Source organism: Mobula hypostoma, chromosome 6 (assembly GCF_963921235.1).
Source record: "Mobula hypostoma chromosome 6, sMobHyp1.1, whole genome shotgun sequence".
In the NCBI taxonomy this organism is placed as follows: domain Eukaryota; kingdom Metazoa; phylum Chordata; class Chondrichthyes; order Myliobatiformes; family Myliobatidae; genus Mobula; species Mobula hypostoma.
This window is the reverse complement of record NC_086102.1, coordinates 85,457,834-85,485,737: the sequence shown is the minus strand read 5'-3', so window position 1 is coordinate 85,485,737 and position 27,904 is coordinate 85,457,834. Positions and strand designations below refer to the sequence as shown.

At 41.4% G+C, this 27,904-nt stretch overlaps 2 protein-coding genes across 6 annotated transcripts in view; one reads left to right on the top strand and one right to left on the bottom strand.

Moving 5' to 3' along the window:
* The window catches only part of cdadc1 (cytidine and dCMP deaminase domain containing 1), a 59,167-nt gene extending 56,360 nt beyond the window's left edge, over window positions 1-2,807 (top strand). For all 5 annotated transcript variants that reach the window (XM_063051115.1, XM_063051114.1, XM_063051118.1 and 2 more), the window contains one exon: window positions 12-2,807. In XM_063051115.1, the coding sequence (XP_062907185.1) occupies window positions 12-850 (839 nt within the window). In that variant the 3' untranslated portion in view covers window positions 851-2,807. The remainder of the gene's footprint in view (window positions 1-11) is intronic.
* Window positions 2,808-20,293: 17,486 nt separating this feature from the next.
* cab39l (calcium binding protein 39-like) overlaps window positions 20,294-27,904 on the bottom strand; it is a 60,458-nt gene continuing 52,847 nt past the window's right edge. Inside the window, exons 8-9 of the mRNA XM_063051113.1 lie at window positions 25,632-25,775; window positions 20,294-21,375 (exon numbers count right to left, since the gene is read on the bottom strand). Coding sequence (XP_062907183.1) covers window positions 21,187-21,375; window positions 25,632-25,775 — 333 coding nt within the window. The 3' untranslated portion in view covers window positions 20,294-21,186. The remainder of the gene's footprint in view (window positions 21,376-25,631; window positions 25,776-27,904) is intronic.

The following is a 27,904-nucleotide window of genomic DNA, read 5'->3' as shown; positions in this document are numbered from 1 at the left end:
TCTCTCAACAGTGAAAAGTGAACCAACCAAGCTGCCCATATTCGAGAGCAGCGTTGCCTCAAAAATTGTGAATGCATGCACAATGAGATCAAGCTGTGAACCAGAGCTGCATTGCAAGCCCTCGGTACAGGGACACTCTCCAAGTACAGAGGATCCCCATTTTCCCTTGGCCAAAGGTGACCTGAAGAGGCCTCTGATAGCTGTTCAGCCAGAGCCCCAAATTGACGAGCTATTAAACTTGGAGCTCAGCGAGCCTGCTTTCAAACGGAGGGTGGTGGAACATCAGTGCTACCTACAGAGTCTCATGACCTCATTAGCTACTGTAATGAATGATGTGGTCTGTGGGATGGAAAAGATCAAGTCAAGTCTGAATACTTCCATGTCTGATGTCCACAGTGTACTAGACCATCATCTGAGTGCATTGCAGTCCAGCAGAGAGTCAGTGTCATCTCAGACAGCTTTCACACAGGGTCTGAGCTGCATTGGGGCAGCACTTCAGACAGCCCTCAGTGCCGCTTTATCTGACATGAGTTCTAAAGTGCAAGAAGGTCTACAAATAGGATTTGAAAGCCTTGGAGAAAAAGTACAGTCAGCTATAAGGATGGGATTTGCTGATTTGGTAAAGGAACATGCCTCTGCTCACCAATGCCTATGTAGAAGCCAGGGTGGAGAAATCCTATTCAACAGAGGGGTCAATAGCCCTTCACAGGAGGAGGGAATTCTTAACAGTGGCCTGTCTCTTTCATCATCCCATCCCAGTCAGCTTTCGTCTGGTTCCTTGCTGGAAAGCAGTAGTCCCTCTATGGCGATGCTAGCACCTGGAGGTAGGAATCTAGAGAAACTGCAATAAGGAGGGAAGTAAAGATTTCTGATACACAAGGAATAACTAGGATACCTGAGAACACTATTGAATTAAATAAAATAGACATGAGGCGCCTGGAATATAATTCTGCAGAAGAAAGTGATCTTAACCATATTGTTGTGTGGCATTAACCACAAACCAGTTAATCGAACTGTATTCTATTTATAGTATAACAATGGTTAAGTTAATATAACATTTATTAATGGTCCTTTTATATTACAGTAGCTTTCCTAGAAGATTCTAGGGTGACTACTTGCTGTATCATCTCCAACCTCTATCAAAAATCAAACTACTGTTAGAACTCAGTGGGTCAGGCAGCATCTGTGGACATAGAGGGATGAGACTGCAGTTCTGATGCCTGTGTTCTCCAGTAGATTGTTTCTCCCTCCTTATTATATAATCTGCAATCACTTGTATCTACGATCTTTATCAGTTCTGTTGTAGCTGTGGAACCCAGCGAGTCCTTACTCCACACATTTTCACAATTTCCTAGTCTAATTAGCACATTCAGATTTTTACATTTACTCTGTCCCTCAGTACAATTCTTCACAATGATCACATCTGACCACAAGATGCAAGTACTTACTTCAATACTTTAGGGTTAGCTTCTTCACCTGTGCAGAACTTCCATATGTCTACATATCCTGGTAAATCTATGTAGCATTCAAGCAAAACCATCTCTTTCTATGTTTTATTCAGTTAAGGAACAACAGCAGTATTGACACATGGAATTTCCAACTGTGACCGATTTTAATTATGGCTTAAAAGTAGTCTCTGAAGTCCCTAGGATGCTGTGGCTGTGCTTGACTATGGAAGGCTATGGACCTTATGCAGGTAACTGGGTTGAGTGTAGCTGAGTATGACAGTTGGTGCCGACATAGATATAGGTCCTTCAGTGCATCATGCTTTATGATCCCATGACTCTGAAACAACTGAATAAACTTAGTGAACAGACTGGACCACTTCTCTTGAGAAAAAGAGACTGAAAGGTGATCTTACAGGTTTTGACAAAATGCTTCTACGTGAGATGAGAGTGGCAGAATGTAACAAAGGACATTGTTATTGGATGGGTGCCCAAGATTCCATTGGGGAATTTAGAAGAAATTTCATTACACAAGTGTGGTGATGATGTGGAACTTTTACCTGAAGAGAGTAGTCGAGGTGAATATTATACAGTGGATGCATTTAAGAGGTGCCTGGACAAGCACGTGACCGAGAAAAGAAATGACAGATGCACTAATAGATCTAGATGAGGAAAAATGGGTAGCAATTTTGCCAGCATGTTCTTATTGGATTGAATTCCCTGTTCTGTTCCATATATTCTCTATTTTTAAAAATCTTTTAATACTGCATTGTATCACAACTTCAAATTAGACATTTTTTGCAAGTGGTGATCCAATTAAAAGGTACTTAAATTTATAAGGGATCTAGAAAACTATCTCCTCTGGTAAGGGAGTTTAAATTTATATTTAAAAAAATAAAGCACTTCTTCACACAACCCCAGAAGTTACCTTGCTTCTCTAAAAAGCTGAACTTATCAATTAAAATTGATTTTTATTAAGCTAAAGCGAGTAAAGTATATAGAACCAAGAACTTAGATGGAGTTGAGGTACAGATTAGCCATGAACTCATACATTTTCTGTGATTATAAGGTTATTAGCAGTTTCACTGCATGAGCTGCAAATTGATTCATATCAAAATACTAAGCCTTTCTCGGCAGATCTGTTTCCATCATCTAAATCCAAATCATCAAACTTGTTTTTGTAGAACTGTGGCTTATCTTTGTAACAACTTCTGAATCTGTTTAATGTTTCTTAAATAATGCTTCTTTCAAGATCTCTTTTAATTTCCTTGTCGTGCTCTGCAGCACAGTCTCCTCAAGCATGCATGATGCTTTACTAAAACTTATTTTGTCAGCTGTGATACATTAAAAAAAATCAGAGTGCACTTTTTATGTTGCCAATTAATTTTGCATGATATTGCACAATGGGGAGAGGAATCAACACTTGAAGAGTTTGTTTCCAAAGAATATGATAATATATCTTAAAATAACAGATGCTACTACTAAGACTTTTAAAATAAATGAATAAAATGGAGAATTTAAATTAAAACACCTACACTGTGTTTGATTGTGCATGATTGAATACTTGCACTCACAAAAAAAACAATACATTCAGTGGTTCATTGATGACAGCAAAGACAAAAACAAACAGCTACGTAGCCAAGTTACGGTAAATTGCACAGGGATTTTCATTAAGTATCAGTAGTGAATTATTTGAAAGAGGACATCATAAACAATACAAGAACTATTACTGAGAAATACTTCCAGTGAGTCTGTGCTGATGAAGTTGGAATTTAGAAGTAATATATTTAACCAAATTTTTGGATTTAATAGAATTGACCAATTCACTTACAGAGATGTCCTACCCAAAATTCACTGTCCAGTTTCATTTATTGCATGTGAACCAAACCTATTAGTTCAAGTTTTTTTTTTAAATAACAGCCAGTTTGCAAATAGACTTTGGATAGAGAAAACCTCCAGAAATCTGAGCCAAATATGTTTTGCTCTTCAGCCCTGACTGTAGAAAGAGAATTTATAGTTAAGAGCAACAAGGCAGAATATCCATTTCCGATTTCAAGATCATTTATTTATCGCATGTACATTGAAACATACAGTGAAATATTTTGTTTACATTAACCACCAACAAAAGGATGCTTTGGGGGCAGCCCACAAATGTTGCCACACATTCTGAAACCAAAAAGCATGACCATAATGTTCAGCAGAACAGTACAAACAGCAATAACAGCAAAACAAGCCCCTTACCTCCCTGTCACCCACCCAAACAGACAGGCCAACAACCCCAGGATGGGCCTCCAGCAGACCTGAGGACTTGTAGACATCATGCCTCTGACTTCCCCATTTGGGGACTGACTTGGGTAAAATGACAGAGAAACCGTGAAATGCCTTGAGGTGGTGAAACATTTTCTTTGGGCCTTTAAATACCATTCTTTCCATAATACAGCAATCAATGTCAAAAATTTTAGTTCTCAGACCAAGCCATTAGAGGGAGCAACTGCAGCAGCAACATTCCTTTGCATATACAGAAATATATTGAAGCTCCTAGAACAGAATGTACAAATACAGTAGGTATGTACACACATTTCATGCGAAGGTGCTTACCTTTTGTGATTGTTTAAGAATTCTGTTTATTATTTTTTAAGTGTGGGTACTGCAATCCCAGCATTTATTCCTTCATTGCTCTTGATTCACTCCTTTATTATGATGGGATATAATTCTACTTCTATCGATAACCTACAGCACAGTGTGATATTATCTGAATGGTGGCCGATTAGGAAAAGGGGAGGTGCAACGAGACCTGGGTGTCATTATACACCAGTCATTGAAAGTGGGCATGCAGGTACAGCAGGCGGTGAAAAAGGCGAATGGTATGCTGGCATTTATAGCGAGAGGATTCGAGTACAGGAGCAGGGAGGTACTACTGCAGTTGTACAAGGCCTTGGTGAGACCACACCTGGAGTATTGTGTGCAGTTTTGGTCCCCTAATCTGAGGAAAGACATCTTTGCCATAGAGGGAGTACAAAGAAGGTTCACCAGATTGATTCCTGGGATGGCAGGACTTTCATATGAAGAAAGACTGGATGAATTGGGCTTGTACTCATTGGAATTTAGAAGATTGAGGGGGGATCTGATTGAAACGTATAAGATCCTAAAGGGATTGGACAGGCTAGATGCAGGAAGATTGTTCCCGATGTTGGGGAAGTCCAGAACGAGGGGTCACAGTTTGAGGATAGAGGGGAAGCCTTTTAGGACCGAGATTAGGAAAAACTTCTTCACACAGAGAGTGGTGAATCTGTGGAATTCTCTGCCACAGGAAACAGTTGAGGCCAGTTCATTGGCTATATTTAAGAGGGAGTTAGATATGGCCCTTGTGGCTACGGGGATCAGGGGGTATGGAGGGAAGGCTGGGGCGGGGTTCTGAGTTGGATGATCAGCCATGATCATAATAAATGGCGGTGCAGGCTCGAAGGGCCGAATGGCCTACTCCTGCACCTATTTTCTATGTTTCTATGTGGTACTTCAGTGTTGGCTCTGAATCCACCCATTTACTATAACTGCACTGTGATGAAACACTTACCATAAGAAGTGCATTGCATTGTGACCATTCTAACAATACTGACATGGGCATATAGATCTAGATATAAATTGGAAGACAAGGTCAAATGGTGTTTTCATTTGTGTCAACTCTCTCAGCACCTGGCTCATGTGCAATCCCTCAACAGTTCGATGTGGTGCCTCTGAGTAACTCAAGTGACGATGCTTTCATCCATACAGAACACCTTCTTTGCCTTTAGTGTTCCTTATGCCTATTGCAATGGTGCTTAATCTAGTGTATTAATTCATTCCTTATCTGAAAGTGATAATGAAGTTGGATACCAATAGTTTATCTTACCTGTTGGGTTTGGAATTGATTCTAAGGCTCTGTACTTAATTAGGAGTTTGAGGAGATTTGCTATGTCACCAAACACTTGCAAATTTCCATAGATGAGTGGTGGAAAGCATACTGACTGGTTGCACATGGCCTGATATAGAGACTTCAATGCACAGTATTGCTACAGGCTCCAGAAGGTTGTAAACTCAGCCAGTTCCATTGTAGGCTTTTTCTCAGTTGCACAGGAAGCCTCATGCAGGTCGGGAAGCAAGATATTTTTTTAAAAAGGAGGCTTTGCAGAATTTTGACTTCTTTTGGTAGCACAGTCAGAATTCATTAGCAAGGTCACATAAAAATAAGGCAGGGCCAAGCAAATTGGCCATTGTATGAGTGGGCCAGTAAATTGCTTCTTCATTCTTTATTATTCATCCTTTAGTACATAGTTAGAGCAGTGAGGATAGCTCCAGAGGCTGTGTTGTGTTCTTTGTGTGAGATGTGGGAATTCGGGGAGACCTCCAGCCTCCCGGATAACCACATTTGCACCAGGTGCATTGAGCTGCAGTCCTTCAGAAAACGTGTTAAGGAAATGGAGCTGCAGCTCAGTGACCTTCCGCTCATATGGGAAAATGAGGAGGTGATACAAGAAGGTAATCATCCCTAAGTAGCAGGAGGCAAGAAAATAGGTGACTGTCAGGAGAGGGAAGGGAAAAGGACAGCCAGTACAGAGTACCCCTGCGGCCATTCCCCTCAATAATATGTATACCGTTTTGGATACTATTGAAGGGGATGACCTACTGCGGGGAGCCACAGCGACCGGTTCTCTGGCACTGAGGCTCAGAACGGAAGGGCGGAGAAGAGGACTGCAGTAATGATAAAGGATTCCATAAAGGAACGGACACGAGGTTCTATGGAGATGATAGAATCAACAGATGGTATGTTGCCTCCCAGGTGCCAGGGTCAGGGATGTCTCGGATCGTGTCCACTGCATTCTAAAAGGGGGAGGGGGAGCAGCCAGAAGTCTTGGTACATAATGGCACCGATGACATAGGAAGGAAAAGTGGGGAGGTCCTGAAGAGAGAATTCAGGGAACTGGGTAGAAAGCTGACCTCCAGGGTAGCAATCTCTGGATTGCTGCCTGTGCCATGTATCAGTGAGGGTTAGGATAGGATGATTTGGCAGATGAATGAATGCATGGTTGAAAAACTTGTACAGGAGGCAGGGTTTTAGATTTCTGGATCACTGGGATCTCTTCTGGGAAAGGTATAACCTGTACGAAAGGGACAGGTTACATCTGAACCCAAGGTGGACCAATGTCCTTGAGGGTGGATTTGCTACAGCTGTTGGTGAAGGTTTTGGCAAGGGGATGGGAACCGAAGTGATAGAACTGTTGATGTATAAGCAGAAACAGTTGTAGTGAGACTGTCAAGAAGGGACAGGCGGGTGATGGGGCAAAATTGCAGTCAGTGACATGAGTAGCAGTGTAAAAGGAGTTCAAAATTGAAAATGGTGATGCAGACAGGACTGAAGGTGTTATATTTGAATGCACACAGCATACGGAATAAGGTAGATGATCTCGTAGCACAGTTAGAGATTGGCAGGTCTGACATTATGGTTATTGCTAAGTCGTGATTGAAAGAAGATTATAGTTGGGAGCATTACATCAAGGATACACATTGTATTGAAAGGACAAACAGATAGGCAGAGGGACTGGAGTGGCTCTGTTGGTAAAAAGTGGAATCAAATCCTTAGAAAGAGGCGACATAAGATCAGAAAATATAGAATCATTGTGGGGAGAGTTAAGAAACTGCAAGTGTTTAAAAAAAAGTAACCCTGATGGGAGTTACGTACAGGGCTCTGACAGTAGCCAGGATGTGGGCTACAAATTACAATGGGAGATAGAAAATACATGTCAAAAGGGCAATGTTATGATAGTCATGGGTGATTTCAATGTGCAGGTAAATTGGGAAAAGCAGGTTGGTGCTGGATCCCAAGAGAGAGATTTTGTAGAATGCCTACAAGATTTTTTTTTTAAGCACAGCTTGTGGTTGAGTCCACTTACAGGATCTGCTATTCTGGATTGGGTGTTGTGTAATGGACCGGATTTGATTAGTGAGCTTAAGGTAAAGGAACCTTTAGGAGACAGTGATCATAATATGATAGAATTCACCCGGTAATTTGAGAAAGAGAAGCTAAAGTCAGATGTATCAATATTACATTGGAGTCAGGAGAATTACTGAGGTGTGACAGAGGAGCTAGTTAAAGTTGATTGGAAGGGGACGCTAGCAGGGATATTGGCAGAGGGACAATGCCTGGAGTTTCTGGGAGTAATTTGGAAGGTGCAGGACAGATGCATCCCAAAGAAGAAGTAGTTTTCTAAAGGCAGGATGATGCAACTGTGGCTGACAAGGGAAATCTAAGCCATCATAAAAGTAAAAGAGCAAAAATATGTGAGAAGTTAAAGAATTAGGAAAATTCTAAAAACAAACAGAAGCTGACTAAAAAAGCCACAATGGGGAAAAGATGCAATATGAAGGTAAGATAGCCAACACTATCAAAGAGGATACCAGAAGTTTTTCAGATATATAAAGAGTACAAGAGAGGCAAAAGTAGATCATGGACCACTGGACAGGTGGTAATGGACGAGGAAATGGAGGATTAACTGAATAAGTATTTTGTATCTGTCATCACTATGTTAGACATTAGCAGTATGCCAGAGTGTCGGGGGCAGAAGTGAGCGCAGTTGCTATTACTAGAGAGAAGGTACTTGGGAAACTAAGAAGTCTGAAGGTAGATAAGTCACTTGGACCAAATTAAACTACACCACAGGGTTCTGAAAGAGGTAACTGAAGATTATGGAGGCATTAGTAATGATCCTTCAAGCATTACTAGATTCTGGAATGGTTCCAGGGGACAGGAAAAGTTGCAAATGTCACTCCAGTCTTCAAGAAGTGAGGGAGGCAGAAGAAAGGATAGGCCAGTTAGCTTGACTTCAGTGGTTGGGAAGATGTTGGAGCTGATTGTTAAGGATGTGATTTCAGGGTACTTGGATGTACATGATAAAATAACCTGTAGTCAGCATAGTTTTCACAAAATGGAAAGTGAAGATACTTTTCAAACATTGACAGATGGGGTCATGTTAGTGTGCAAAGGTTTCATGGTGTCTTTGCACAGAATATGGGAGGAATTAAGTACACAGGTAAAGATGTCTTGCTTTGATGAGACCACACCTGGAATACTGTGTAGTTCTGGAGATCTCACCTGAAAGAGGATATACTTCCCTCAGAGCAGGGGTTCCCAACCTGGGATCCACGGACCCCTCAGTTAATGGTAGGGGCTCATGGCATAAAAGAAGATGGGAAGCCCTGCCCTAGAGGGAGTGAAGCCTCATCCATACTCAGTACAGGATGCATTCAAAGAGATTGAGCAGACTAGGCGCTTTCTCTGGAAAACAATGAAAGGAGATCTCATTAAAATATACAACATTCTTCAGGCTTGAATAGGTTGGATGCAAGGAGCATATTCCTCCCCTCGCCCCCAGATGAGGAATTTAGGAACCATGATCCCTAAGAATGTGGGGCATGCCATAAGGGATGGAGATGAGAATATTTGTTATACCCAGAGGGTGGTGAATGTTTGGAATGCTCTAAGCTGAGAGTTGGGGAAGCTTAGTCATCAATTCATTACTGAGATCGATATCCCCCTAAAACTTGAGGAACTGAGAGATAGAGACTTCTGCAAGAAAATGGTAATAAGGCAGGAGATCAACCATGACCTTATTAAATGAGGGAGCTGGATCAAGAACCTTCTTCTGCTCCAATACAGGTCACCATCAACAGCAGTTATGTTCATGGCTTATAGGTATTAGGACAAAGTGTAGAGATGATATAGGTCAGGTCAGAATGGTCAAAGGGTCGATAGGAGTTAAATATGGAATAAATCTGCACCAGTATGGGTCAGGTGTAACGTGTACTTGTGAATGAATAGTTAGATAGAAATTTATTCAGCTTGGGTTGGTAGAGTATCACTTCTCCAGCTCAGTTTTCTACAGATGAACCCCTTCTATTTGAAAGCAGTAATAGGTGCTGTAAATGAAATTGTGTAAGACACTTCTTTTAATGGTGCGTAATTTTGTGTTTTCACAATTAGATTTGGAATCGGGTTTATTATCACTAACATGTTGTGAAATTTGTTGTTTTGAGGCAACAGTACAGTGGAACAACAAATTTCATGTTTTTTTTAAAAAATTATATGTCCTAGATGATTCTGCATACTTTGTCATCACATTAAGGCCTCTTGATGGGTATTTTAAGTGCAGGCAATCAAGGACTGTAGGGATCAGAAGGAAGACAGGGTTGAAGATTTTCCATAATTATGTCAAATAGCAGAACAGACTTGAAGGACCATATGGCATACTTCTAGTCATGTTCTGGCCTTGGCAATGGCTCCTTCAATAGGTCAGTCCATTGTATTATTGTGGAACTAATGTGGCATCTTTTAATCTCTAAAGGATGCATCTGTGCAACTGAGTTCAGAGGACATTCTGAGAATGCCCATGAAATCATTATCAGATTTCCTCAAGATGCTGTGATATGATTTAAATACATATTATTTTGCTGGATTTTCAGTCCAAAACAACAATGACTTCATACAACCATGTTTTTCCCTTAATATAGTTTTAGCATTCATCAAAGCAAGTACGAATTAGCACATGCCAGATAGGTGGCTCCGTTAATAAAGGTACTGTTCTGGAGCATTAGGGGTGAGGGTCATAGAAATTGCTGGAGGGAAGGGTTAGGTTGATCTTCGATTAGGTTGAAATGTTGGCACAAAATTGTGGGCCGAAGGGCCTGTACAGGGCTGTGATGTTCTATGTTCTACACAGAGCTTCTATGGCTTTCTATCAACCAGATAACCCCAAACTGATAGCACACCAGCATCGGGGGACGTGATAGGATACCACCTCTTATCGTGCAGAATCCAAAAAATACCTCCTAATTAGCCATCCTAAAAAAAGGTTAAGGAGAGACATGTGCTCATAAATCATTACAGAAAAGGAACATTTAACTTATTTCTGTCACCAGGTAGCTTCAACTTCATTGAAAGTTCAAGGCAGTTTCATTTTACCACAACAGGAAGTAATCAGTTCGCAATTCTATTAATGGGAAGTTTAAAGTTTACACTGGTGTGTGTACACTTTACACAAGGCTATGTGCTTAGCCCCCTGCTCTACTCGATTTATGCTTATGAATGTGAGGCTTGCACAGCTCCAATGTCATATTTAGGTTTGCTAATGACAACATCATCATTGCCAGAATCAAATGTGGTGACAAAATCAGCATGTAGGAGGAAGGCTGAAAATCTGCCTGAGTGGTGCCACAACAACAACCTCTCACTCAATGTCAGCAAAACCAGAAAGCTGATTACCACCTGCAGGAGAAACCTGGAAGTACTTGAGCCAGTCCTCATCAAGGGATCAAAGGTGGAGAGTAACAGCAACTTCAAATTCCTTGGTGTTCTTTCAGATGATCTGTTCTGGGTGCAACACACAAGTGCCATCACAAACAATGCATGGTAATGCCTCTACATTCTTAGAAATTTGCGAAGACTATGACAAACTTCAAAGATGCACAGTGGAGAGTATCCTGACTGGCTGCACCATCAGTGCAACTAAAAAAATCATTAGAAGGGAAAAGATGAAATACGAAAGCAAGCTAGCAAACAATATCAAAGTGGATAGTAAAAGCTTTTTCAAGTATGTATAAAATAAAGAAGAGGAGAGTGGGTATAGGACTGTTAGAAAATGAGGCTGGAGAAATAATAACAGGGGACAAGGAGATGGCAGATGAACTAAATTATTATTTTGCATCATTGTTCACTGTGGAAAACACTATCAGTGTGTGAGGAAAGAGAAACGAGTGCAGTTACTATTATAAGGGAGAAGATGCTCAAAAATCTGAAAGACATAAGGGTATATAAGTCAACCGGACCAGGTGGACTGAACCCGAGGGTTCTGAAAGAGGTAGTAATTGTGGAGGCATTAGTAATGATCTTTCAAAAATCATTGGACTTTGGTATGATGCCAGAGCACTGGAAAATTGCAGATGTCACTCCACTCTTTAAGAAAGGAAAGCAGCAGAAAGGAAATTATAGACCAGATAGCCTGACCTCAGTGGTTGGGAAGATGTTAGAGTCAATTGTTAAGGATGAGGTTATAGAGTACTTAGTGACACAGGACAAGATAGGACAAAGTCAGCATGTTTTCCTTAAGGTAAGATCTTGCCTGACAAACCTGTTGGAATTCTTTGAGGAGGTTACAAGTAGGATAGATAAAGGGGATGCAGTGGATGTTGTAGATTTGGACTTTCAGAAGACCTTTGACAAGATGTCATACATAAGGTTGCTTACTAAGTTAAGAGCCCGTGGAGTTACAGGAGAGTTACTGGCATGGTTAGAGCATTGGCTGATTGGTAGGAGGCAGTGAGTGGGAATAAAAGGATCTTTTTCTAGTAGGCTGCCAGTGACTACTGGTGTTCTGCAGGGGTCCGTGATGGGACCGCTTCTTTTTATACTGTATATTAATGATTTAGGTGATGGAATAGATGGCTTTGTTGCCAAGTTTGCAGATGATACAAAGATTGGTGGAGGGGCAGGTAGTATTGAGGAAACAGGTAGGCTGCAGAAGGACTTAGACAGATTAAGAGAATGGGCAAGAGAGTAGCAAATGAAATAAAATGTTGGGAAAATGCATGGTCATGCACTTTGGTAGGTAGAAATAAATGTGCAGACTATTTTCTAAATGGGGAGAAAAATCCAAAAATCTGGGAGTCCTTGTGCAGAACACCCTAAAGGGTGACTTGCAAGTAGAGTCAGTGGTGAGGAAGGCAATTGCAATGGTAGTATTCATTTCAAGGGGTCTAGAATACAAGAGCAGAGGTGTAATGCTGAGGCTTTATAAGGCACTGGTGAGGCCTCACCTTGAGTATTGTGATCAGTTCTGGGCCCCTCATCTAAGAAAAGATCTGCTGGCGATGGTTCAGAGGAGGTTCGCAAGGATGATTCCAGGAACGAAGGGGTTATCATACGAGGAACATTTGTACTCGCTGGAATTTAGAAGGATGAGGGGGGATCTCATCGAAACCTTTCAAATATTGAAAGGCCTAGACATGGTAGATATGGAAAGGATGTTTCCGATGGTGAGGGAGTCTAGGACAAGAGGACACAGCCTCATGATAAAAGGGCATCCATTTAAAACAGAGATGCAGAGAAATTTCCTTAGCCAAAGGGTGGTGAATTTGTGGAAATTGTTGCCACGTGCAGCTGTGGAGGCCAGGTCATTGGGTGTATTTAAGGCAGAGCTTGATAGATTCTTGATTGGACATGGCATCAAAGGTTACAGGGAGAAGGCTGGGGAGTGGGGCTGAGGAGGGGAAGAAAGGATCAGCTGTGATTGAATGGTGGAGCAGACTCGATGGGCCAAGTGGCCTAATCCTTCCCCTATGTCTTATGGTTTTACGGTCTTATGCTCTTGAACAAAAAAGTCTACAAAAGTAGTGGATACAGCCCAGTCTGTCACAGGTAAAGCCGTCCCCGCCATTGAGCACATCCACCACCAAGGACCCCCACCATCCTGACCATGTTCTTTTCTCACCACTGCCATCAAGGCAAGAGGTACAGGAGCCTCAGGACTCACACCACCAGGTTCAGGTCAGTTATTACCTCTCAACCATCAGGCTCTTGAACCCGAGGGGATAATTTCACAAATCCCCAATACTGAAGTGTTCCCACAACCTATGGAGTCACTTTCAAGTACTCTTCACCTCATGTTCTTGATATTTATTGCCTGTTTAGTTATTGAACTAAGTTTACAATTCACTTAAATGGGAATCAAACCCAATTTCTAAATTTGTAAGTGACAGAACAGGGGCAGGAGGAGGGAATTAGTACGAAGGTGGTCTCTGAACAATTTACAGGTGGGGTGGGCATTAATAGCCTTGTAAGATTAACAAAAAAGTTCAGTACAGATCATAGCAGGCTAATATATTTTGGCAGGAAGAATCAGGAAGTTATATTATTTAGCGAATAGAGTAGAAGGGCATAGCACTAACGTTTATATTTAGAGGAAATAGAAAAATAACAAAGTCTGTATGAACCTTGATTTGGCAACACTACTTGTTTAGAATATCATAAACTGTTCTGGAAGGAGCATTATAAAAGTGACTGTAGGGGCACTGGAAGGGTGCAGGAAAGATTTAGAAAAATATCAGAAATGCAAGGGTAGTTATTACAGGAAAAGATGAACACAGTGGGTCTCCGCAGGGTCTTTAAAATCATGAAAAGTTTTGATAGAGTGGTTACAGAGAAAATATTTCCATCTGAGGTAGGAGTTTGGAAAGGATCCATCAATGTGGATAGTCACCAAGAAATCCACAGGGGTATTTGGAAGAAACTTTTTTTATATCTTAAGAGTGGTGGGGCTGTGGTTGAAGCAAATAGCATAGGTGCACTTAGAGGGAGAGATGAATTCAAGGGTCCTGCTGGTAAATTTAGACATGGAAAGATAGCAACAAAGAAGACAAAGACGAAGAAATGCAAGTAGATGAAGTAAAAAAAATTACGATACCTAAAATTTAAAGACAACCTTGATAGTGTATACAGCACTTCACAATTATAAAAGTACCATAATGCATCAGAACTGCTATCCATAACAATAGTTGCTGGTGAACACAGCAGGCCAGGCAGCATCTCTAGGAAGAGGTGCAGCCGATGTTTCGGGCCGAGACCCTTCGTCAGGACTAACTGAAAGAAGAGCTAGTAAGAGATTTGAAAGTGGGAGGGGGAGGAGGAGATCCAAAATGATAGGAGAAGACAGGAGGGGGAGGGATGGAGCCAAGAGCTGGACAGGTGATTGGCAAAAGGGATCTGAGAGGATTATGGGATGGGAGGCCTGGGGGGGTGCGGTGGGGGGGGAAGCCCAGAGGATGGACAAGGAGTATAGTGAGAGGGACAGAGGTGTGGAGCGATACGCAAGCAGTGCTGTGTAAGGGTCTTTTGCCTTCAGTGGGCGACACTTAACAGTTCGCACTGCTCTTTCCGCTTCTCCATTTGCCTGTGGGTCCTGTGGACTGCTTGTCTGGTGTTTGAACTCAGAGTCCCAAGCAAAGGTTTAGAAATCTGAGCAGCTCATTTGTGGACTATTGTTTGACACAAGTGTCTCTGGTATTCCTTGGTGAGTGAATACAGCTTTCAGGTGCAATAGAACTGCTGCCGAGGATGGAGAGGACGGCTTGGACATCTAAACACTCCATGAGTAGTAATCCACAGTGAGTAATCCATGGTGTCAGTACCAGGGTGCTCAAAGCCTGTGCCCCTCAGCTATGTGGAGTACTTCGCCATGTATTCAACCTGACGTCCTGCCTCGTCCCTGTGCCGAAGACGCCGCGCCCCAGCGGCCTCAATGACTACAGACCGGCGGCACTGACCTCCCACATCATGAAGACCCTGGAGAGACTTGTTCTGGAGCTGCTCTGGCCTATGGTCAGACCACACTTAGATCCCCTCCAGTTCGCCTATCAGCCCCGACTGGGAGTTGAGGATGCCATCGTCTACCTGCTGAACTGTGTCTACGCCCACCTGGACAAGCCAGCCAGCACTGTGGGGGTCATGTTTTTTGACTTCTCCAGTGCGTTCAACATCATCCGCCCTGCTCTGCTGGGGGAGAAGCTGACAGCGATGCAGGTGGATGCTTCCCTGGTGTCATGGATTCTTGATTACCTGACTGGCAGACCACAGTACGTGTGCTTGCAACACTGTGTGTCCGACAGGGTGATCAGCAGCACTGGGGCTCCACAGGGGACTGTCTTGTCTCCCTTTCTCTTCACCATTTACACCTCGGACTTCAACTACTGCACAGAGTCTCATCATCTTCAGAAGTTTTCTGATGACTCTGCCATAGTTGGATGCATCAGCAAGGGAGATGAGGTTGAGTACAGGGCTACTGTAGGAAACTTTGTCACATGGTGTGAGCAGAATTATCTGCAGCTTAATGTGAAAAAGACTAAGGAACTGGTGGTAGACCTGAGGAGAGCTAAGGTACCGGTGACTCCTGTTTCCATCCAGGGGGTCAGTGTGGACATGGTGGAGGATTACAAATACGTGGGGATACGAATTGACAATAAACTGGACTGGTCTAAGAATACTGAGGCTGTCTACAAGAAGGGTCAGAACCATCTCTATTTCCCGAGGAGGCTGAGGTCCTTTAACATCTGCCGGATGATGCTGAGGATGTTCTACGAGTCTGTGGTGGCCAGTGCGATCATGTTTGCTGTTGTGTGCTGGGGCAGCAGGCTGAGGGTAGCAGACACCAACAGAATCAACAAACTCATTCGTAAGGCCAGTGATGTTGTGGGGATGGAACTGAACTCTCTCACGGTGGTGTCTGAAAAGAGGATGCTGTCTAAGTTGCATGCCATCTTGGACAATGTCTCCCATCCACTACATAATGGACTGGTTGGGCACAGGAGTACATTCAACCAGAGACTCATTCCACCGAGATGCAGCACAGAGCTTCATAGGAAGTCATTCCTGCCTGTAGCCATCAAACTTTACAACTCCCCCCTTGGAGGGTCAGACACCCTGAGCCAATAGGCTGGTCCTGGCATGTGATGTGAAATTTGTTAACTTAGCAGCAGCAGTTCAATGCAATACATAATCTAGCAGAGAGAGAAAATAATAATAATAAATAAAATAAGACGTAATAATAAATAAAACGTAACAATAAATCAACAAGTAAATCAATTACAGGTTTCCCCCACCATCCGAAGGTAGAGCGTTCCTATGAAACGGTTCGTAAGCCAGAATGTCGTAAAGTGAAGAAGCAATTACCATTTATCTATATGGGAAAATTTTGTGAGCGTTCGCAGACCCAAAAATAACCTACCAAATCGTGCCAAATAACACATAAAACCTAAACTAACAGTAACATATAGCAAAAGCAGGAATGATATGATGAATACACAGCCTATATAAAGTAGAAATACTTTTCCACAATCATTGCCTGCACTGTTCTCCGTAGCGAAAATCTCATGCAAACGCTGTTTCACGTGCAGTTCGCTACTGCATTCGGTTTTCATTGTTATCCTTTCCTCTTCTAATTGCATCAGCTCTTCATCTATCAGTTCTTGGTCATGAGATGCCAAAACCTCTTCAACGTCATCTTCGTTGGCTTCCACAAGTCAAACTCACTTTGTCCTTACTTCGTTCACCACGATCAAAACGCTTAATTATGTCTAGTTTTACGCTATGTGTAACACCCTTATGAGTTCTTTTAGGCTTTTCCGATACCTTAGAACTCATCTTGCTAATGACTGCTCACAGGCATGCGTTTAAGCAATGCCGGCGAGAATACCGTTCCAAATCCAGGGAGAGCAGCTGCTCGGGGCGCATGCTGCCTTTTATTGTGCACTGATTTTTTATCGCGCGCTGATTTTTTTCGTAACAGAGAAAACACCTTCTGTTAGTGAAAACAGGGAACTAATGTAGGTCTTTCGTAACAGTGAGGTTTCGTAAAGTGAACATTCCAAAAGCGGGGGATACCTGTGCATATATTGAAAAGATTTTTTTAAATGTGCAAAAACAGAAATACTGTATATTTAAAAAAGTGAGGTAGTGTCCAAAGCTTCAATGTCCATTTAGGAATCGGATGGCAGAGGGGAAGGAGCTGTTCCTGAATCACTGAGTGTGTGCTTTATCTCCTACTTGATGGTAACAGTGAGAAAAGGACATGCCCTGGGGTGCTGGAGGTCCTTAATAATGGACACCGCTCCCTAAAGATGTTCTGGGTACTTTGTAAGCTAGTACCCAAGATGGAGCTGACTAGATTTATAACCTTCTACACTTTCTTTCAGTCCTGTGCTGTAGCCCCTCCATACCAGACAGTGATGCAGCCTGTTAGTATGCTCTCCACCATACAAATATAGAAGTTTTTGAGTGTATTTTGTTGATATGCCAAATCTCTTCAAGCTCCTAAAAAAAGTATAGTTGCTGTCTTGCCTTCTTTATGACTACATCGATATGTTGGAACCAGGTTAGATCCTCAGAGATCTTGACACCCAGGAACTTGAAGCTGCTCACTCTCTCCACTTCTGATCCCTCTATGAGGATTGGTACGTGTTCCTTCGTCTTACCCTTCCTGAAGTCCACAATCAGCTCTTTCGTCTTACTGACATTGAGTGCCAGGTTGTTGCTACGGCACCATTCCACTAGTTGGCATATCTCACTCCTGTGCCCCATCTCGTCACCACCTGAGATTCTACCAACAATGGTTGTATCGTAAGCAAATTTATAGATGGTATTTGAGCTATGCCTAGCCACACAGTCATGTATATTCAGAGAGTGGAGCAGTGGGCTAAGCACACACCCCTGAGGTGCACCAGGCGAGAAGGATATGTTATCACCAATTCTCTTTCTAGCCAGTAAGGTCTGAGTTCATGAGCTCCTTTTGGAACATCTGGCCATCCATGCTCACAGTTTTGCATGACCTTGCTACAGATTTGGTCCTTTTTCAACTCAGAGTGAATTTGTCCAGTTTGTCTGTGATGCAGGAAAACTTTCACATACCCGAGCTAAGTAGATGTTAGTATCTTCCATGAGGGTGGAGTCAACTTCAGTCCATCACTTTTACATAGCATTCTCCATAGAGTGTCCAGTGTTGTGAAAAATTTGCCAGGGACATGTTCAGTGTCATAATGGTATCATATAAGCCTCATTCTGAATCTTTGCAGACATGGAGTTAAGTCATCCAAGTGTTTTGAGCTGAGGAGGCTGACACGTGGCTTGTTGTCTGTTTCAAGTAGGAATTTAGCGCCTATCAAGTAGTGGCTGAAATGTTCACAAGCCCATACAAAAGTCAGCATCTCCTTTTTGATTTGGGCTTAAAGATGTTCAGTAGAAGTCAGCGTTCTTTATGCATATGCCACTGGTTTCCATACACCACTGCGATATTACATGAATACTCCCCCTAGGCCAAAGAAAGAGATGTCTGCTGAGACTTTGGTTGCTCTGTTTAGATCAATGTTGGTAGGGAGATGAGGTCTGCTTTAAGTGATGAGAATAACTTCTCTTGTGGTGTATCCCAGGTCCAAATGTTTCACTGAGAGAAGAGGTTATGTAGTGGCTCTGTTTCCTTTGCCAAATCTGGGATGAACATTCCCAGCTGGAAAAAGAAACTGAGGATCTCTGATACATTTGTAATTTGTTACATGTTCTGAACTCCCGGCAGTTTGTCTGAGTCTGGTTGCACTCCCTCTGAGGACAGTTGGTCCTCGGAGAGCTAGAACTTCACCTCCAACCTTGCAAATTTGCATTTCTTTTTGTTCAGGGAGATTCCAGCCTGTTTCAGTTTCTCCATGGCAGTTTCCACGCTTTTGAATGGTTCTCACTTGAGCCTCCGAGGATGAGTATACCATCCATATGGCAGACAACTCCTTCCAGTCCCTCCAAAATTTGGTTCATCCTCATCTGAAGGAGTTCAAAGGCCGATGAAATGCCAAAAGGGAGTCTCTTGAAGGCAGTGTGTCCATATGGTGTGATAAAGGTTGTGATCTTCTGAGTCAGGAGCTAAACAGATCTGCAAGAACCCTGAGCCTGCATCTAGTTTGGTGAAGAACTTTGCTCCACCTAACATACCCAATGTATGCTTAGAGGGCAGAATAAACTTCTCCCACTTCACTGCATTATTCAGTTTTGTTTGATCAACACACTGTGCCATCTGGTTTGGGAAGAGGAACAATACCCATACACCAGTCAATGCCTCTGCCTCACTTTGCAACTGAACCATAGTACACCAGCCTTGTCTATTTGAATCTAGAGCCCAAAGGAAAGCTCTCTCTTTGCTTGAATCATGATCTTAGACTCCTGAAGAACTGGTTTTGAGTGATATTGGCTTTTATAATGGCCAACTCTATTGCATTGGTGGCATTTCTCTTCTTTTGCTGGACAGAACACTTTGACGTGGAATGGAGACTTGCCACATCTCCTGCAGTTGGGCATTTTACCTGCTCTTTGTTTTTGCTTGTCTGTTTTGTGTGAGCTGAGCTCTACTGTCACCTCTTTCTGATCACCTTATTTGTATCCTACTGTTTGTACAGCTTCTACTTTTACCTCAGGATTGTTTTCGTGCCTGAGCTTTGCCTGGTGCTGATGAACATTTTCACTCTGCCTGACTATAGTTATAGCTTTCTCTAGTGTGAGATTTGCCTGCAACTGAAGTCTCTCTGACAATCTGGCATCTAGTAACCCGACAACAATTCTGTCTCTAATGAGTTCGTCTCTCAGAATTCAATGTGGTCAGTTACCTGACAGGGCACACAATGCTGTGATGAAGTCATTTACACTTTCATTTGGCTCCTGCTTTCTGGAGTTGAACTCAGCCCTGTCATATATCACATTTCACTTCCCTGTGAAATATTCTTTGGATTTGTCCTATACTGTGTCGTACTCCTTTTTCTGAGCATCTGTCAGTCCTAATCCACTCATGATATCATCTGTTTTGTTACCCATGCAGTATCCAAACAAGAACAGTTTTACTCTAAATTCTTTCTTGTTGGGGATTTCTTTTGTTCTGTAGCCTGAATTCATTGACGATCAACCAGTTCTGACAGCATGTTGTGTTCACTGAGGGAGAGTGCAGAGCACACCAGAATGGCAGGATGCAGGTTATTCAGCTGAACTCTATTGATCACTCTGCTTGAACAGTATGTGAACCACCATTAACTACCACAACAGTTGGTACAATGTTTTCCAACTTCACATTAGTAGTAACAAAGAAATTTGTTTTGAAATGTAAAAATATTAACACAATTAGTAATGTCAGACCTTATGACCTCTCAAAGCAATGCTGAATTTATGTCATACCTTTAAAAACCTTCGGGAAATATAGAGCATATATTATTTAAAACAAAATACAAACAACGCATTTTGTGTTTAATAACTTTTATTTTAAAAAGTACTCAAAGTACACTGTATTTGTGACCTTGTGAAAAATTGACCAAGGAAGCAGTTACTTTTAACTGCAGCTAAACAATGTAACAGGTACTCATTGAATACACCACATATGTACAATTACACAATTTAAAAAGGAAAATGATATGTGCAACCAAAAACAAATTATAGCTTGACCCCTTACAAGTAAATAAAAATAGGGACATGGTTTCATTTATTTACTTAAAGAAAATATTCACCAATCATGTTCATGTGCTTATCATGATCTGTTCACAATGAGAAAAATGTATTGGATATAAATGAATGGGTTTATGGAAAGATGTGAAACATTAATATAGTGAGGTCTCTCTATAGTTGGGCTACTATGGTGGGTGCCTTTCAGTGAGATTACATCAGAAATTTAGGAAGACCACTCACAAAGCTACTCAGATTTCAGAAATGGTTGGTTCTATACATTTACAATTGTGAACAGGTGATATTGCAGACTTTCCCTAATCCATTGTGATAAACTTAATCAAAATAAAAACTAATTTACATAGTAAAACAGTAGCAAGCCTCATTTAGCCATGATAGCCAAATCAACAGCATACAAGCCTCTGCATTGGTTACCTGAAAATTTAAAAGCAGGGAGAAGAATCACTGCTACTGTGCAAGTATGTAAACTCCTAAACTCACATACAACCTTAAATGTAGGAGGTGGTAAAACTAATATACAGGCACTCCGAAAAAGAATATGCATGAATAAAATTAGTTTTATTATATATAAATATTAGGTGAGTTACTGTTACTACACAATCCCTTTCCTACAAAAAAATGTGATCATATTGTATAGATACAGCAAAGACATACAAAGACAGTGCTTTTGAACCAAGCATATTAAGATTGTTGAGGCACTGGTCTTTTCAAATCCCTGATCTGTTTAATCAAATAGGATTTCTCATCATTAAATTGGTCATCATCTGTTCTGTCCGCTTGGAATTGACTGAGGAACTCTATAAGTTTGGTCTGGTTTTTCAACAGGATGTCCAGAATGGGTTGTGTTTTATTTGGATTTGCCACAAAAACCTAAAGGAAGGGTAAAAAGGGATCAGCATTAAGAAATTAGGCAAATTCATTTTTCCAGTGATATCCAGATCTCATCTATATTATTTTAGTCTTCTAATGTGGTTGCATTAACGATGTCCACCCAAACCATTCATTTCTTCTCAAATTTAAATAAGTTTTGTGATGGTATTTAGTTTGTTGACCACGAAGTTCTAAACTCAAATGAAGATCTTGGGCCCTATCCAATACAAACAGCCACAAGTACAAGTTGTAACTACCCAATGTTTATTCTCCAGGGCAAGTTTAGCTGCCAATACCCACTATTTGAGTGGTGGGTCCCTCTCCTCCCTACCATTTATTTTCAGTGATACCTACTTAAATAGAAACAACATTCTTAAAACACATTTAAAGGTCAGAGGATGTCTATCTTACAAAAGATTTACAAATTACAAACCTTTTCTAACACACAAAGGATTTCCAAAGCACAGTACAATTCCTATAAGTTAAAAAGACATCCCAATGGTACAGACAAACCATCACAGAAATTGAAGGCAGGAGAATGGACTCCATGTTTCTTTCATGCTTCTTGATGTTCCTTACCCCAGTCCTAATAAGCCTGATCTGCTCCCTTCATTTATAGTTTCTTAGCCACATGGGTCACTTCACACACGTGATATTCTTTCAGATACCTTTTAACACAAACGGTCTAAAACCTTCTTGGAGACACAGATCCCAGGTACTCAGTTAAATTTGTCAAGCTAATTTTCCTGAGTACATAAACATTCCAACTTAAATAAACTGCTTATACTCTTCAAACAGATTACTGCTTTCCATTTACATTAAGAAATGAAGACTGGGTCCAGTTTACAACCAGGATCTTAAACAATGAATACAGTTGGAAATTTAACTTTATAAGTGATCATTATAAGTGGCAGCTGCTGAGTTGAGAAAGCCAAGCCTGGCAAAAGCAAGAGATCTGCTGGCCCAGGAAGTGAATACATAATCACAGTTTCATTATGTTGACTTAAATTAATTTAACTTATTAAATTTTAATTTAGAGATCTAGCGCGGTAACAGGTCCATCCAGTCCAACGAGTCTGCAATGCACGATTACACTCATGTGACCAATTAACCTACCAAACCGGAGGTCTTTGGAACATGGAAGGAAAAAGGCTGTATCCACAGGAAATCCATGCAGTCAAGGGAGAACGTACAAACTCATTACAGACAGTGGTGGGAATTGAACTCCCGTCACTGGTGTTGTAAAGTGACGCACTAACTGCTACACTACCGTGCTGCTTTTGCACCAGCTCAAAGGTTCCCTATCTCACATTTTCTTGAGACAAACATTTAATTTTCCAGAGCAATGACCTAACTGATGACTCAATCCATTGGAACTTGTTTGCTTTTCACAGTTACTGCCTGACTGCTGAATATTTCTAGTGCTTTCTATTTTTTAATTTTACATTTCTAGCACTTGTAGTTTTAGGTGTTACTTTTTCATCACTTTCTCTCATTCCTTACAGCTTAACATAAACTGCTCATATCCATTCAGATCATTTCCTTATATTTTAGCCTCTGGATAAGCTGACCGATACATCAAAAGACAAGAGGTTTTATATTCTCCAATGGTACACTAGGCAATGGGCATATTGATCCAAACAGTAAGCAACTACAAACTGTCTACCAGCGAATCAGCCTAGGAAATCAAGAGCAACAATAGATATGTTGGTTCCATTCATTGGGAGTACAGAGCACCTAGCATAACTAGCAGATTGAGCACACCACCTTCCACCTTCCGAACTACAAACCCAGTCAAGCATTTCCTGCACGACTTGCGATAGTTTACAGTTCCCACATTAACTCCATCAAGAACCTCACAGCCCAAAGAAATGCGATGGTAACAAGTCACCCTCAAAACCAAGGGACTGCCAAGAACAGTAAAAGAAAACAAATATACATTACATAGAAACATAGAAAATAGGTGCAGGAGTAGGCCATTCGGCCCTTCGAGCCTGCACCGCCATTTATTATGATCATGGCTGATCATCCAACTCAGAACCCCGCCCCAGCCTTCCCTCCATACCCCCTGACCCCTGTAGCCACAAGGGCCACATCTAACTCCCTCTTAAACATAGCCAATGAACTGGCCTCAACAGTTTGCTGTGGCAGAGAATTCCACAGATTCACCACTCTCTGTGTGAAGTTTTTCCTAATCCTGGTCCTAAAAGGCTTCCCCTCTATCCTCAAACTGTGACCCCTCGTTCTGGACCTCCCCAACATCGGGAACAATCTTCCTGCATCTAGCCTGTCCAATCCCTTTAGGATCTTATACGTTTCAATCAGATCCCCCCTCAATCTTCTAAATTCCAACGAGTACAAGCCCAGTTCATCCAGTCTTTCTTCATATGAAAGACCTGCCATCCCAGGAATCAATCTGGTGAACCTTCTTTGTACTCCCTCTATGGCAAAGATGTCTTTCCTCAGATTAGGGGACCAAAACTGCACACAATACTCCAGGTGTGGTCTCACCAAGGCCTTGTACAACTGCAGTAGTACCTCCCTGCTCCTGTACTCGAATCCTCTCGCTATAAATGCCAGCATACCGTTCGCCTTTTTCACCGCCTGCTGTACCTGCATGCCCACTTTCAATGACTGGTGTATAATGACACCCAGGTCTCGTTGCACCTCCCCTTTTCCTAATCGGCCACCATTCAGATACTAATCTGTTTTCCTATTTTTGCCCCCAAAGTGGATAACTTCACATTTATCCACATTAAAATGCATCTGCCATGAGTTTGCCCACTCACCCAACCTATCCAAGTCACCCTGCATCCTCTTAGCATCCTCCTCACTGCTAACACTGCCACCCAGCTTCGTGTCATCTGCAAACTTGGAGATGCTGCATTTAATTCCCTCATCCAAGTCATTAATATATATTGTAAACAACTGGGGTCCCAGCACTGAGCCTTGCGGTACCCCACTAGTTACCGTCTGCCATTCTGAAAAGGTCCCGTTTATTCCCACTCTTTGCTTCCTGTCTGCTAACCAATTCTCCACCCACACCAATACCTTACCCCCAATACCGTGTGCTTTAAGTTTGCACACTAATCTCCTGTGTGGGACCTTGTCAAAAGCCTTTTGAAAATCCAAATATACCACATCCACTGGTTCTCCCCTATCCACTCTACTAGTTACATCCTCAAAAAATTCTATGAGATTTGTCAGACATGATTTTCCTTTCACAAATCCATGCTGACTTTGTCCGATCATTTCACCGCTTTCCAAATGTGCTGTTATCACATCCTTGATAACTGACTCCAGCAGTTTCCCCACCACCGACGTTAGGCTAACCGGCCTATAATTCCCCGGTTTCTCTCTCCCTCCTTTTTCAAAAAGTGGGGTTACATTAGCCACCCTCCAATCCTCAGGAACTAGTCCAGAATCTAACGAGTTTTGAAAAATTATCACTAATGCATCCACTATTTCTTGGGCTACTTCCTTAAGCACTCTAGGATGCAGACCATCTGGCCCTGGGGATTTATCTGCCTTCAATCCCTTCAATTTACCTAACACCACTTCCCTACTAACATGTATTTCACTCAGTTCCTCCATCTTACTGGACCCTCTGTCCCTTACTATTTCTGGAAGATTATTTATGTCCTCCTTAGTGAAGACAGAACCAAAGTAATTATTCAATTGGTCTGCCATGTCCTTGCTCCCCATAATCAATTCACCTGTTTCTGTCTGCAGGGGACCTACATTTGTCTTTACCAGTCTTTTCCTTTTTACATATCTATAAAAGCTTTTACAGTCCATTTTAATGTTCTCTGCCAGTTTTCTCTCATGATCTTTTTTCCCCTTCCTAATTAAGCCCTTTGTCCTCCTCTGCTGAACTCTGAATTTCTCCCAGTCCTCAGGTGAGCCACTTTCTCTGGCTAATTTGTATGCTACTTCTTTGGAATTGATACTATCCCTAATTTTCTCTCAAAAAGCACAAGCAGCTCCATCAAACTCTGACACTGTCACTTATCAACCACACTAACAATGGATCAATCCTACTGCATTTGTCATCTGATCATCATGTCTTTTTTCCTCAAACTCAGGGTGGATTTTGATAAAAGAGGCAAGTAGAAATAATTTCTACTAACAAGACTTTGAATAGAAAGAGGATAGAAATTATACACAATTTTAACTTAAGGGAGTGAAATTATCCAAACTGAGTTAACTTTTGATGCAATTTTTTCTATTAGTAGGTTAATATTGCAGTATCTTACCTTGAATACATGAAATGCCTCAAACTGGATATTTCTACTTTGGTCCCTTAAGAGATTCATCATAAGCTTGAGATTTTCAGGTTTACTGATATACTTCGTCATAACTGTGAAATTGTGCACATCCAACAGCAGCTCTCCTATAAGCTTGATACAAAACAGATGATAAACCAAATGTCAAAAGAAATTACTTCAATTAAATCTACATGTATGAGTCCATAGTTTCTCACATCCTTAACAAATGACAGCAATAGCTGAAGCCACATTAGAACCAATAGCAAGAGAAGATTCAAAACTTGCCTGCTAGATTAACAAATGAGAACCGCCAACGATTATTGCTTGGACTATTGCTTCATAGGTCCAAACTAAGACAATGATTTATAGGACCAGCTTCTCACTTCATTCCCCCCCCTCCCCTACCTTTCCCCTCACCTGGTTTCACCTATCACTTCCCAGCTTGTAGTCCATCCCCCTCCCCACCTTCTTATTCTGGCATTTTCCCCCTTGCTTTCCAGTCCAGATGAAGGGCCTCTGGACAAAATGTCAACTATTTATTCCTCTCTATAGATGCTGCCTGACCTACTAAAGTTCCTCCAGCGTTTTGTGTTTGTCGCTTGGAATTTCCAGCATCTGCAGAATTTCTTAATAATGTGCATATTCATTTATTAATGTGCATATTCGTTTTTGCCTACTGCACATGTACAGACAAAGTGACGGTGCACTGGGCTCTCCATGTTCATGAATCATGCACTGCTTCCTCCACTACTAATGCCAATGTCCGGAATAGGCAAAGAGGCTGATCAATTTCAGAAACAACTCTAGGATGTTAACAGGGAATGGTGATGTATTCAATCCTCTCTTCTTCCCTATTACCATTCCATTGAGTCATAATCTCTCATCAAGTAGAGACCCGACAGTACTGGAATAGATTTCTTCCATTCATGTGTGTTTCACATGTCAGATCTTACCAGCATCATTCTTCAACAATCCTGTCTGCCAAAAAATCTCTGCATTGTTGTCTCAAAATCCTCCACACCCAGTGACTCCATGGTAATGCTATTTCACTTATTTACCACTCCTTACAAGTATTTATATCTCAGCTTTCTATTTGCCTTATATTATGTTAATATAAATCCCTTTGCCTAGAGTTTTTATATGGTGCATCCACTTTTAATTTCTTTTTACAAGTATAAATATATGATCATAAGACACAGAAGCAAAATTAGGGCATTTGGCCCATTAAGTCTGCTGCACCATTCCATCATGGTTGATTTATTACATCCCTTTCAATGAAATGGTTAGGAGGGTTGTCAATGAACCGGCAGGGCCTAGCTTAAAAAAACATTCTGGATTTCAGCCCAACACCCTGCCTGATTCACAGCCAAGCTTCAGAACAAAGTACTGCAGCCACTAGAAATCTGAAGTAAAACAGAAATCACTGAAAATGCATAGCAGGTTAAGTAATATCTGTGGAGAGAAACACAAGGTTAACATTTCATGGCCAGTGACCTTTCATTAGAACTGTGAAAAGTGAGGGGCTTTTAAAAGGCTTATTACAGTCTTTGAAAAATCACCAATTTCACCCTTTGTATCTCACTAGTTCCTACATGCACTGTTATTTATGCACATTATTTATGATCCCCTCCCATCTACAGCTCCTCCAGACCACATTTAATTTCCTTAAAACTACTCTTTCACTCAGCCCTTAATCTCTGTTCTCCATGTTATGAACAGACATTCTCATTTGTTCTCTTTCCCTACCCCACAAAAATCCCTCCTAGCCATTTCTTTATAGACTAAAATATGCCTTAATTGTACAATTTCCCTGCTTTGGTGAATGTTTATTGACTGAAACATTAACTCCGTTTCTCACCCCACAGTTGCCTGACTTATCTATTTCCATTATCTTCTCTTTTATTTCACTTCCAAAGTGAAAGACAGAACTGCCTTTCGCTGCAGGAAGCTATAGCTGAGATTCCTTAAACGTTGTAGTTGAGGATGGGAGGAGTAGTATGAAATATTGGATGGAAAAAAGAAAGAGGACTGTGAAATATTGATAGGAAATGTTAAACATTACAAGATCATTTAACTTAGATAATTACCAGTCTTGTATTTAAAAAGCCCCACAGCTTTAAAAACAAGGCAAGAAATAAGAGAGGGAGGACCACCAAAAGAAAGAGGAAACAGGACAGGTAACTGTGTGGTTTTAGCAACATACTACATAGTTTCATTATTGATTGAGGCAGTGCTACTTTAAAAAGTTATTTTTAAACTAA